We start from the raw sequence: 13,679 nt of genomic DNA, 5'->3' as shown, positions 1-13,679 counted from the left end.
GTGTGCTGCAGGGAAGGCACCTGCCCCTCTGCTGCAGCACCACCACATCGCAGCCTGCAGCACTGAGTGCCTGCACAACGCACCTCGGAAGAAAAGCCACTTTGTAACAAAACAGCCCTTTGATTTACCACACCTCTACAAACAGTAACTAACCCATTCCCTGCCTGCCTTGGTTTAGTTTTCTGTGGGAGGGCTTCTCTGACCCATGCTCCTGCTGGCTGTGCTGAGCCCCCAGAGCTGATGCCTGCGGCTCAAACAAACAAGTAGTCCTTCACCATAGTGCATTATGACAAACTGCAGAAAAACAGTGCTTTGTGATTTATGGACTAAAACAGCAAAACACACATTATTGTGTTTGCTCCCCTTTCCATTTCTCTGGGTACCAACTCATCACAGCAGCCTTGACTCCACTCCCTCGACATTCCCTGACCAGGCCAAGGGCTTGCTAACGGACAGTTCTGCACTTTGTAAAATGTCTTTCAGCATAAGCGAAAATAGAAGGATGGCCCTGCCCTGATTATGACCATTTTAAAAATCCTTTTTAGTTTCCTTAGGGCTGTAAGCATTATTGGCTGGATTTAATTCAATGAACCTGAAGCAATGAAGTTCATTGAAGCTGGTTTGTACAAAGAGTTTTCTTTCACAGAGGCAGCATTAGACAATGAGGTGCTGGATCCCAGGAGAATATTAAACATTTAATATACTGGCAAATATGACATTATATAAAAATGTTCTGTGAAGGATGAGCAGCAGAGCTAAAAAGCATAAAAAAAGCTCATGCTCATCTCTAGGCTGCTGCTGAGCACTGCAGACCTCCAGCTATTGAACAACCCCAAATTCGAGAGCTTTTCCTACCTTTAATATTACACAGTGGCTTTTGCTAACATCAGACATGAAGAGCTGAGCAATTTCCTATGTAGCCAACTGTAAGCAACTCTTATTCATAGATTGCAGCAGTAATTTGCAGTAATTGTCCGAAACTGCAGTTTACTGAAAATACTGTTATTATTGATTTTGGACCAAAGCTGAAGCATTTTTATAAGAGAGATTAGGAGTTATGGTTCCCTAAAGAACTGATTTTACTAGCTGTAGGAGATTGTCACTATGAAAATGAATTTCAGTACTTTTCAGTATAACAATGTCTTTTAAATTAATTTTCTTAGTAATTCCTGCACCCAAGGTGACCAACAGTACCCAGCCTACTCTAGCTACATCTTCTCCTCACTGGGTTAAAGGCTGCAGAAACTGCCAGTTTTACAGGATAAGGGTGGCAATAGGAAAGCACACTAGTTAACTTTTGCAATACACAAACTCTCTGAAGCAACTTTGTGAGTCTCACTGCTGTACAGGCTGCCCAGAATGCTGGGGGAAACCTCAGCTCAGCAGAAGGCAGTGACAGCATTGCCACTGCTGTCACTGGAGCCAGATCTGACTCTACATCTGTATCAAAGGCACAGCAAACACAGATGCAGGGCTCCTGCATAGGTGCCTGCAAAAGACTGGTCAGTGCCATACAAAAGATGACATTTGAATACTCCAGGCAAAGCTTTCAAAATCTCTTTCCTTAAGATTAATTTCCAGTTTAGTGCTGCAAAACACTTCCCTGCTGCAAGCAGCACATCTCACTTCAGCTTCGCCTATCGCAAGCTCTAACTTCCTACACATCACCATTGCTGCTATTATTCTACCATTAACAAGTGACTATCATCTCTGCCTGACATTATGCCTTTGCCACGATTGTCAATTAACTCTTTTCTCTACCCCACGCTGTGATTAGGTGAGAAGCCACCCTTTCCTTCCCTGAGCTACAGCCCCACAACAGCAGCTCTTCTCTGCAGACCAGGCTTCCCTTCAGGGAAGGTAGCACCAGTTAAGGCCAGCAAAGACAAATGTGCTGGTACTGATTTCCTTGACTCCTCCTCAGAAGAGCAGAGGAGCTGGGAGTCCTCTCAGATTCAGGTCTGTGCTGGGACAGCTGGTCCTGGCAAAAAAAAGCCTCTCAAAACCCACTCTGCATCACAGCTAAGTCATGGATGAGGACCAAAACCTCAGGGGTTAGTACGGTGGCCAGATGTGATCACTGGTTTCTTGTACAGTTACCTCACTGATTTGCTCTGTGTAGGTTCCACCAATACTGGACTTTCTATCTGTTAGTTAAATAAGGTTTCCAAGCTCGACCAAGCCTGCTGATATTAAATAAGACCGTTTTTTTTTTGAAAGAGCTACTGGGCAAGCAAATGTTGTTTTTTTTCCCCACCAAAATTAGTGAAATGGTTTTCATCTGCTTTTTTGGGGTTGTTTTTTTTTTCTCGAGAAGCAAAATAACAGCCTTGCCGATTACTCTTTGCTAAGGTACCCGATTGTGGTGACATTGAGGCTGACCTTGGAGTCACCTCCCCCGCTGCCGCACTCTCCTTTGTCGTACCACCATTTGTTTTTCAATTTGTCCAAGAGGCCTTGCTCATTCAGTTTTAATACTGCCAGGTTAACAGCATTTCTTGAAACGATAAAACATAACTTGTAAGAAAAAATGCACAAATGCTTAGGAAATCGTAACGTATAAAAAAAGGAGCACAAGAGGACAAATTGGCTAAAATTTCACAGAACGTGGAGCTATCAAAATGTCTGTACAGCAAATACAGGGTTAAATATTGGAAGGTGGCATGGAGGATAACATTTGCTCAAAACTGAAGTGTGCGGGATGGGGAAATCGTCTTTGAGAAAAAAAGTAACAAGAACACCACATCATGCAGTTAACATTCGTCACATATGGCAGGTTAACTCGGCTTTTACCATTTAAATTGAAAAAGCCATCGAACTGTAAAATTAAAACAGCAACAAACAATCAGAAAGGACAACACGAAGAGAACACAAGAAAAATGGATGCATTAAATAAATGAAACCATAATTTACCGTCTTATTTAACTCCATGGAATATTGAAGATTTTAAACTTTAAAGTTACCTCAAAATCCACAAGAAAGAAAATGACAACACAATACATCAGGGTAGGTGGAATACTATAACAACATGGATATTGTTATATTATTCCACCCACCTTAATGCTGAGCCTTTGGGGGTTGCTACACCATAGCCCTTGGAATCCAGGTTGCCTCCAACTTTCATGGTGTCACAGGGTTTGCGCTGCTCGATGTACTCGTTCATCGTCGACTCCAGCAGGAAGGCAAACTTCCCCTTTGACTTCCGCACCCTTGCCACCCCGTCTGCCGTAGTCTTGGTGAACACTGAGGGCTCGGCTGACTTCATGTACGACCACATTTTCTCATAGACGGCTATTTTTGACCTCTGGGAGAGACAAAAGGAAGGAAATCAAGAGTCCTGTTGGCAAGTGCACAAGACCAAGCTCCTTGGGCTTAGCCGGCCTAGAGGTAAAATGACACCAACTACCCTTGACTCACAAAAAGTCAAGGTAGCTTGTAGACAGACACATATTCCTCTGAACAATGACCAAATGATAAAATGTTTGGGGAGGGGAAAACATATCTCAGACATTTATTCTAGTAATTTCCATGTAATTGGCAGCTTGGCAGTCAGAATGAGCAACAGCGTGTGCCCATCCCAGTGCTCAGCTCTGTTCTGGCTTTATCTACCTGTGTGCTGCTCTGCTACTGAACCAGAGGGAGGTTGGGAAATCCTAGCTCATCCATCATGGCCAACAGATGCAAAAAGAGCCTCTCCTCTTCCCACAAATCCTCAGCACTGCTTTTTAACACTAACTGCAGCTAGGAAGGACTGACGTTTGCTTATTACAAGTTTTCAGCAAGGCAGGAGTCTGCTTTCCACAGTGGCGATGGCAGGTCTATGATACAGGAGTCCATGACATTCTAGTGGCTTCTAATAGTGATGCTCATACAAGGGATATAAATAGTAATTACAAAATCCTTTATGAATCAGTAGTCAAACTTTCAAAATCTGGTTTCACATTTTCCTAAAAGATATTTGTGTTTGCTATTAGCAATAAGCTGAAAAAAATTGCTGGTTGACTGCATCTGCCTGTCATCTATATATATTTTTCCTCCTTTCTCATTTTGAGGCTGAGCCAACCCTAACAGCCTCTAGCTCAGCATACAGGTTTTGTAAACTTGGAAATCTTGAGAAATGTGTTACTTCCCCTTCTCCCTCTTCTCCACCAGTAACATTTAAACCACCCTCAGATCTCAAAGCCACCTCCAGACTCTTAAGCATTTGTATCCTGGACTACTGGTTAAACTTTCCTGCTTGGTCAACAGAAGGCAGTAATGCCAACTGCATTTCTCTAAAGTCTAGAAATCCAAGGGATTTATATAAGGCTTTTGGTCCAAGCTGTAGGTATCTCGAATTTATGCCTCCTACTCCTTGCCAGTTCCCTGTCCACAGCTTTCCTTGCAGAATGGGAATGAGGCAGGCAGTAGCTAAACCTACTTCAAATTTAGCAAACTTGTGGCGAAAGACTGCTAATGTCCATCAGCTTGATGACTGAGACATGTTTCCTCCTCACTCAGGACAATTTAATGCGTTTTGAATAATGTAATTCTTAACAACCAGCCTCCAAACACTTCAAAGGGAGTAAGCCCTGCCTGCACTGCTTAAGATTAACATGCTCAGCTGGTGTTGCTACAACTGATGGAGAGGAGCATGGAGGGCAGGATTTTACTTTAATTATCCGTCCTGATGAGCTGAAAAACAACTGAAAATGCAAACCAATTAAAATCAGCCCAATCGACAACAGGAAATCAGAGAGACAATACAGCCCAGCCTTAGGGGAGCTGGCTGGGTGGTGGGTGTGAAAAACATGCAAGAGAGAGAGCATCTCCTGCCTAAAAAGAGGCTGTTTGGCTTCATTTGTCCTGCATCAGGAGTAAGAGTGATATAAATGGGGCTTGACATGGTCCTTACACAGGTAAAACAAAGAATCAGGGGATTTTCCTGACTTCTCCCTGCATAGCAAACACCGAATACCCTGAGATTGACAGTGGCTCTGAAGCTGAGGGGGCAGTGTGGCAGCTCAGCTCGTGGTGAGGAGCTGTGCTCGCTGCTCTGTGCCAGCACCGCACGGCCCTGCCCCACCACGACTGCCAGCCTCAGCAGGTGGATTTGGAGAGGAGAGCACCGAGCTGCATCTGCCCATGGGATGTCTCACTGGGGCTCTCAGCCAGGCACCCATGAGCTGGCAGCCAAAACATGCTACTAGCCACTCCATCACTGACTACTTGAGGTGCCCTCTCCAGCCACACTGACCTGGGTGTCCTGCTCTTCCAACAACTCCCTTAATACACATGGGCATTTTCACCTCCTGCCCTGCTGGGAGCTGCCCAGGACACTGCACAGGACGCAGACGCTCACTGGAGGGGCTCTGGGGACCCCAAGGCTACCAGAAATGCTGGGAGATGGTGGTTGTCACCATCTCGGTGGCTGCCACTATCTTTGTGCCCTGTGGGCAACAGAGCCCACATGGCAGCTGTGTGCACCTGTGCCGGGGCAGTGCAGGCAGCTGTGGCAGCATGGGCAGAGCAGCCAACACAGGCAGAGCACAGCACAGCCCAGTGCACTGCCCATGGCCAGCCTGCCTGCTCTCCTTGTGCAGCTCCCTCAGGCAGAGAGGTAACACAGACAGCCTGGCCAGCCAACACAGATGCTGCATGAGCAGTGGCAATCCTAGTTTCAAGGCATGTCCTAGTTTCAAGGTTCTCGTCCTTACAACCTTCATCTTCTTTTAACATAAATAATACAAACATACCTGCCCATTTATATTTGCAAATGGGCACCTAAGGGACAAAAGGAAGGTACAAAACCAGCTCTACTCTTTCTCTTTATACCTCTCAGCAAGCTAAAGTGATGAGTCTTTCAAATTGTGCATGCACTACATATGCTTTTGCTTGTTTTCTTCTGCAGAGTGTGCCTCTAGTTACACAGATAAACCAGAATTTCTTTTCCTTTTAATCTTTTAACTCACACCTGAATACCTGCCTGTAATAAGTTCTTTCGTACTCTTTCCAGCTGGCTCGACTACCTGAAAGCAATGGCCAGTGCATCTGTGCAGTGTTAATAATCACAGTTATCTGACGAGTGCCAACAGCACGCTCAGGGCTGCACATGGTCCAAACAAAGCATGTTCCCTGCTCCAAGGGCAAAGGGTGAATATCATCACTCATCCTTCAGAAAACCAAATTCCACAACTTAAAACCTGATATCTTTTCAACTTCAACAAAGAGTCTAAGCTTTACAGTTTGCTGCCTTCATTAAACTCTTCTGGATACGTAGTTAAAAATCAGTTTCTGTTTTTGTATTATCATTGCCCACCTCTCCTTCTGCCAAGAGGGATTTTCATAGTGTCTTGTTATTATCAAATTAACTAAACTAGAATAGCAGACTGATTTAGTAGAAGTAGACAAAAATACAAGCTAGAAATGAACACAACATGTATTGACTGGGAAAGATTAAAATAAAATACATTGGGTATGTGCTGGTTTTGAAGCAAACAGTCTGGCTAGGGGGTCTGGGTGAGGACACACGGGTGTCCTGGGAGAGAGCACCAGGGAGGTGACAAGCTCTGGCCACTGCGTTCTTCTTGGTTAGTGACGCTCTTTGCAGCCATTCCCCTAAAATTATAATGAGGTCAAAATAATGACTTATGATGAGGCTTCTTGGAGAAAAGGTCAGTGCCACCAGAGAAGCTGTGACACCTGCACACTCACTCAGCAGTGCTTGAGGGCGTCTTCTACCCCAGGAGTCATATTTTACACATGCTCAAAGCCACGAAACAACCAGTTGACTAAAGCTGGTCAAAGACACAATGGGATGAAATGAAAGATGATGTTTTGAGTATTTTCCTTTTTCCAATTCTCCAATTGCCTCAACAAAACCCAACCACCCTAGATGCCCCTAAAAGACTTTCAGAAAAGGAAAAGTTCTTTCCTTCCTAACTATAAAGCTGCAATCCTGTGCTGAAAGAACATTCTCACCCATCTGTCCTCCTCTGCAGACATTCACGCCGCCCATCCCTGCACCCCCAGAGTCTGACACCCATGAGGGGGGACAGACAGCAGAAGCAACTATAGAGAAAGTATTTACACTCCAGAATAAGGTAAGGTCTGACAGATCTGCACTGTTGCTAGAGTTCAGTGGCAGTAAAACATTTTTCCTCTCATTAAAGTGTTACTTTTAAAGAGATACTTAGAAAAAAAAGCTTAAAAGCAAAGATTTAAACCAATTCAAAGCCCATAACTGCAGTAACTCCCTATGCTCTGCAACTCCTATTTCATTGCTTTGATATTGCTCTCCAGAAGTCCGCCACACACATTTCCTTGGGATTTCAAGGGGATATTATTATAATTTTTTTCTTAAAAGCAACATTTTCAGTGTTTCATCTAGTCCCAGGGACACATTAAAGCGTCTTTTCATTATCGCAGCCTTACTGTAGATATAAATAGAGTTGGCCTTTGCTTTGTCAATAGTGATGGCTTTTTTTTTTCTCCTTTATTTGGAGAATTGTGCAGAAGTATGAGCCACAAACACCTCAGCCAAGGGTGCAGGCAGCTCCCTTCCGTGTCAGCAGAGCCAGCAGCTCTCGTGCCAAGGACTTGCTTCACTTGGCCCGTTACTAATCGGTACCTAAATACACATTGCTTCTGGGCAGCAATGCATTCATTTGAAAAGAAGGTGCCAATTCAATCAGTCCACAATTTTAACATTGTCTTTCATTCTAATTTTCCCAGTTTTGATGTGTGGTTGGCTCCAGTAGAGAAATTAGAAATCAAACAAACCCACAGCATCCAAAAGCATGTCCAGTCGGGGCTGGGTGCACAATACAGGTGGTGGGAAGGAGGCAAGTTTGCCTCTCAGTCGCAGTTATTTCTTCAGTCCATCCAAGAACCAAAAAAACTCAGCATCTGCAAACCTGGCTCCAGCTGAGAGAGATCGGATGCCTTGGTTTCACTTTTGCACATCCCAAACCCCAGCACATCTTGGATGATTCCTTGACATTGGTTAAATTTAGCTCTAAGATATCTTTGTGGCTGAAGCCTTCTCCCATTGACCGAATTACCTTCCCCCTCTGCAGACATCTGTCTCACGCTTCTGCTAAAAGTGACATTGCATCACCTCCTCCACTGCTGAGTAGTGGTGAAGCTGTTGCACTTGAAGGAAACAGCATTTCTCCTCTGTGGTTAAAGTACCTTACAGGGATGTCCTTTGCCCATTTTAGAACATTTAACCCTCTCTGCCACCTCCTCCAAAACCTGCAGGTCTTCGTCCAACTGACTGCCTCATGCACCCCACTGGCATATTTTATTCAAATGACCATGTGCACCAGGAAATGATTTCCCAGTAGTCAAGCTCAAATTGTTCTTCTATAGGTGATGATTGCTGATCATCCAGTCATGAGCCAAATTCACCCAAATCAATTTATTTTTAAAATCCATTTTTATATTATCCCTTTTATACTGTTAAAATTTGAGATGTTAATTTTTTTACCTCTGCCCTCAAAACTAAGAGAGTGATAAACAAGCTTAAACAAGAGAGGGAGGAGAGGAAGTTATAAGGTCCAGTAATCCAGTAGCTGGGCTATAAAGAAGAACAGGAGAATATTTCTTGCTGGGCAATATCAGTGCAACAAATGGATCAGGTATACTGAAGATGGAGAAGAGCCAGAAGGAAGCCAGTTACAGATGTGTGGTCTCAGGGCTGGGTCCAGGCTACATAAACTTTAATACACTTGGGAGTAGGCCAGCATGCATTGAAATGCAGTAAACCCAACAGGCAAGTGCAGCAAAATAAAAAAGTGCATGGGGCATCCTAACCATGGCATGCACACAAAGGTAGGCAGAGACATTCATAAAGCACCTAAAGCAGCAGACTTAACACTCTTCTCTGCTACACCAGCTCTATGACTATGTTATCACTCTTTAACAAGGGAAATTTACAGCCCTTAAGTCACGCAGATGTTGCTGACAGAAAACACAAAGGTATGTACTAAAAACAGTGCAGGTATTTAATCTGAATAATAGATGCTGCGTTTATACAGATGCACACCTCATTGGTATGAACTTGGGCAGTAAAGTGTGAACCTTAGCTTCATTATCATCACTCATTGCTTTTCTTGCATGTGTGCAATTAGCTATTCTATGGCAGCTAATGAATCCAGTAGCTTATGAACCATTAAAAAGCCAGTTACTAAACAGGAATGAAAAACTGCCAGAGACTACCTTGGTACTGCCACTGCTGCCTGGCTCGGGCATCACTCAGATCCGTTGGATTTAGGCAGTTGCTTGCTTGTACTTCCAATATGGCAAATTGCAATGGAGTGGCCACCACTGTCTTGTCCATTTGGACATGGCTTTGATTTGATGCCTTTCCATTCCCCTACAAACCTGCTATCAAGTTGCCCCTGGCACAGCTGCCTCTGAGAGGAGGGACGGTGGTGGGAGCCCCCAGCCCAATCCCAGCTCTGGAGAACATGGAGGCAGGCCTAATGATGCTCCATTAGTAATAAGAACATGATAAATATTATTAGCAAGGTCCCTCTGCCTGAGATTTCCAAGCTCTTTACTGAGAAGGCAAAAATAGGTCTCATGAAGGCCAGAGGGCACCATTAGTCCCCTTTCTCCAGTGCAGACAGGAAAGCAGAGATGTCATTTACTGAAGGTCATAGGGCAGAGTCTAATACATCAATGTCACAGCTTTTAGCCGCAGATAACTTGTGATGCCAGCAATTTACTTACCTATATGGACAGAAAAATCAATCCCATCATTACATGAACCTTTTGCTTTTATTACATTCTCGGCAGAAGAAAGTAGGTCAGATGCCATGAGCATGCACAGGGCATTTCTCTCCTAGCAAGGCCAACCCTCAAATCTACCAAACTCTACCCACAGTTTAGGAATTTGTGGGATGCCACAGAAAAGCCAGGTTCAAGCATGAGCATGTAAACTAGTCTGTATGTTTCTAGGAATACACAAATCTTTGAGACCATATGCATAAACATAAAAGAAAGGGTGACCTGGTGACTAATAACATTTCACAGCCAAGTTTGTGATGGGAGAAATTGTCATGTTGGTTTGTCGCCCAGATGATAACTTATGCTTTAGAAAGGCATTTTCCTTTCCCAGTTGGTGCAAATAAAGCTGAGAGAGCAGAAGGATCAGACCCACAAAACCCAGGGCTGCTGCTTTCCTCGAGGATTCTTTACATCAAGATGCAAGACAGCCCCTCCACAGCTGGGTGGGACGGGGAGTCCAGCAGAGAGCTGGTGGAGGTAGCAATAGTGGGGAAGGAGGGTCCATGGCAGTGCTACCTACTCGAACAGCTGGGGAAGCAGTCTGCAAAACCCCCTCCAGGCTTCAGCTTTTCCATCTCTGACACACACAGTGGCCTGATTACAAAAGAAACTATCTTATAAAAATAATACAATATTGTAGGAGTTGTCTTTTGAGACTTTCTTCCTGTGTATCATGGTCATTTTGAAAGTGTAACCTTTGGCAGCAGGCAGGTGATGTGCTATAGCTGCTTGAACAGACATCTTTTCTGGAGCGAGCGCCGCTCACACAAACAGACAAGCAGAGTCGCCTCGGCTGTAACCAGACGTCTCTGACATGTCAGTAACAGTCTGAGCAGTAGAATGTAAATCAAGATTTTAAGACGTCCTTTCCTGGCACAACACTGAACTTCAGAATATATTCATCTCCTTGCTTTATTGGTGCCATCCATTCGCCCTCGCTGCAATGCTGATTGGGAAATTAAAATGAAAGTCTTTACCAGAGACAAGCTGCCTTTGTAAATCCTCTGTGACTTAAGGACAGAGCCAGCGCTCGGGCAGCACTTGCCCTGAGGAAACACTGCCAGAGGGGATGACAGGGGCTGGGTGGCACAACGTGGGGGATCCGGATGGCTGTGCTGGGTAAGCCTGTCTGTCTGTCTGCCGTCCTGCCTGGGGAGCAGGGGCAGCATGTACTCGAGTGGCCAGAGGGAGAGTTACGTCAGCCTTCAGGCTAAGGGGCGTCTTTCCAGCAGTGACATATTCAGCAGACTTGTCTTGTCTGGGCAACTGAACAGCACACCAGCCCTGCTCTGGATTTGGCCCGTAATAAATTAACAGAGAACGGCATTTCCAGCACACGATCTGAACACTGTCAGGTCTAATGAGTTTCCAGCTCCAGACAGTAAAGGCCAATATACAGGCAATGATGGAGAAATCCCAGCGGACTGCAAGAGGGGATGTCTCATATTCACATCATTAGAGTTTCTAAACTTTCATGTATTTTCTAATTATGCAAAAGTAACAGCAGCAATGCTGTGAGTAATTTATCAGCACCCATGTATTTTAAATGAATCCCTAATAAGCATGTACTAATGTTACATAGCAGCATTACGTAAAGTAGGAGAGACTTGAAAAACCAGGGTCCTCGCTGTCTTGAGCAATGTCATTATCATTATCATAGAGCCGCTCTCCAAAAAGTAGAGCATTCAAACAGCAAGTGATTTTCCCCCCAGGCGCTCTCTGCTTTGCCTCTGTGGTGCAGACACAGTTACCGCATTAACCCACTGCAAGCTGCTGTGCCAGGCTTCCCATGGGCTGCAGCCCCTTTGTGCTAGACTTCCCATGATCTGCAGCCCCCCTGTGCTAGGTTTCCCATGGGGTGCAGCCCCTCTGTGCTAGGTTTCCCATGGGGAGAAGCCCCTCTGAGCTAGGATTCTCATGATCTGCAGCCCCTCTGTGCTAGGTTTCCCATGGGCTGCAACTCCCCTGTACTGGGTTTCCCAGGGCCTGCAGTCCCTCTGTGTGAGGCTTCCCTCGGGTTGCAGCCCCACACACATCACCTGGCCCACGGGACCTGCTCACCACAGCATGCAGCCAACAGCCCTACTCTCACAGAGGGCAACTGCTGGGTGTTATCAAGACAGGGGTGCGGAAGAAATCTTAAACCACAAACAGAGGCAGAGCTGATAGACAAATGCCATCTGTTATTGAAGATAATGGAAAGATTTATTCAAATATTTGTTACTAAGTGTTGACTGAAAGCTTCTCTAAATCTTGGCTTGACTGCTGAAATTAGTAAACAGTTCAGCCACCGTAACTCCAGCACCATTCAAACGCTTTCTTTCCAAGGACTGGATGATGGATGAGTTGTTAATTTTAGTTCCCGTAAGGATACATTTTCCTCTCCAATCTATAGGCTTAAAGACATTAGATCACTTCATGGGAAACCATTTCTTTTGTAATTATGTCACATTTGATTTCCTGCTGCCTTTAAAACTGCCTGTTGGCCATGTGGCAGAAAGGAGGTTCAAGAGATTAAAAGAACCCCACAAGCAGACCATCTATCATCCATGCAACGGAGAGGCTGTGATCTCTCTGCACACATACATTCACCTTTTAATATTTGTGCACACTCCCACCTATACCAAACAGGGAAGGGAGAGAGAATATATGGGTGAATAAAATTTTCACACCTACTGTGTTGAAAAACAGTTAAACCAGAGTACTTTTTCTGATTAACTGCTGCCACATTGCCTATCAAAGACCTATACAACTCATACTTGAAACTATCACTTTTCTGTGATGTTCAGTTCTTTAAAGCCCATAAATACAATCACACTTCAATATCTTTGTCAGGAATTTGTTATGATGACTGTGTTGTTTTGCTCGATGCCAAAAACACAGAAAGCTCCAAACTGCTAATCATAGTTTTATCCAAAGGCAAAAGCATTTGTATGAGTGCTGTGCTAGAAACAAGCCCTTCATCTTCACTAGCAAAATAAATTTTGAAATTAAAAATCAAAGAGTTTAACTACAGATGAAACCCTTAGTGCTGCGTGCACAGAGTTCATGATGGTGTTTTTAATAGGCTCTAATGATGATCTCAATATCATTTGATTGCACAGAATGCATAAAAATTGCACGGCAGCTATCGGTGCATAACCTAAGGCTTTTCCTTACCTAAACTGCTTGCTGGTGGAATTTATTTCCCTCTCGTCTTCACACAACCTTATCATCTGAGGAAAGCAATGAGCTCTTTAACTTGTAACAGGGTATAACACGCTAGTGCTTCCAAATGCATTACTGTCATAATCCCTCCCTGTCTCCTGATGGCTCTGGGCTGGAGCTGTGCTCCTGCCTGCAGCACTGGCCTCCTCTGCCACAGTCTGCCCATATCGAGTATCCTGGAGGCACCTGAATGAGGAGTCCTCTCTGCACGCTACCAGCTTGGGGCATCAGCTTCAGTTTGCTCTTTCAAGCCAGAAAGGACCCACTGGTGCAACCTGTGTCACCACAGCCTCACTTCATACAGCCCAACACAAAGCTCTGCTGAACAGGAGGGGAGGTCTGAGCTACCCCAAGTGCTTTCAGCAGAAGGTATTTCAGAATCCTTTTTGATGCATTTAAGGAATGTTTTCTTTTAATTTCTAAGGAATTCAGAGTCAATCTGTTCATTTGTTCTTTCACTGTTTTTTTTTCTTCAGATAAATGTTAATTTCTGCTTTGGTGCTAATCTTTCTCATGTTTTTTTCTTTACTTTTGAACAAATTGCTTTCTATGTTGGCTTCAGTTTTAGCAGCTAAACAACTTAATTTTTTTTTCAAGAGATACCTCACCAGTCCCCTCACCATATTTACATGCTTTTTCTAGTAGCTGTTTCCATGCCAAAGCACCTTTCCTCAGCATGGGCAGCCAGAAATGCAGAG

At 44.4% G+C, this 13,679-nt stretch overlaps 1 protein-coding gene across 1 annotated transcript in view; it reads right to left on the bottom strand.

The window, feature by feature from the left end:
* GRIA3 (glutamate receptor, ionotropic, AMPA 3) overlaps positions 1–13,679 on the bottom strand; it is a 147,697-nt gene that overhangs the window by 16,697 nt on the left and 117,321 nt on the right. Inside the window, exons 12-13 of the mRNA XM_009077889.1 lie at positions 3,057–3,304; positions 2,383–2,497 (exon numbers count right to left, since the gene is read on the bottom strand). Of these exons, the coding sequence (XP_009076137.1) occupies positions 2,383–2,497; positions 3,057–3,304 (363 nt within the window). The remainder of the gene's footprint in view (positions 1–2,382; positions 2,498–3,056; positions 3,305–13,679) is intronic.

The sequence above is a fragment of the Acanthisitta chloris genome, unplaced genomic scaffold (genome assembly GCF_000695815.1).
Source record: "Acanthisitta chloris isolate BGI_N310 unplaced genomic scaffold, ASM69581v1 scaffold25050, whole genome shotgun sequence".
NCBI lineage: Eukaryota > Metazoa > Chordata > Aves > Passeriformes > Acanthisittidae > Acanthisitta > Acanthisitta chloris.
The sequence above is the reverse complement of the archived record's forward strand: the minus strand, read 5'-3'. Positions and strand labels throughout refer to the sequence as shown.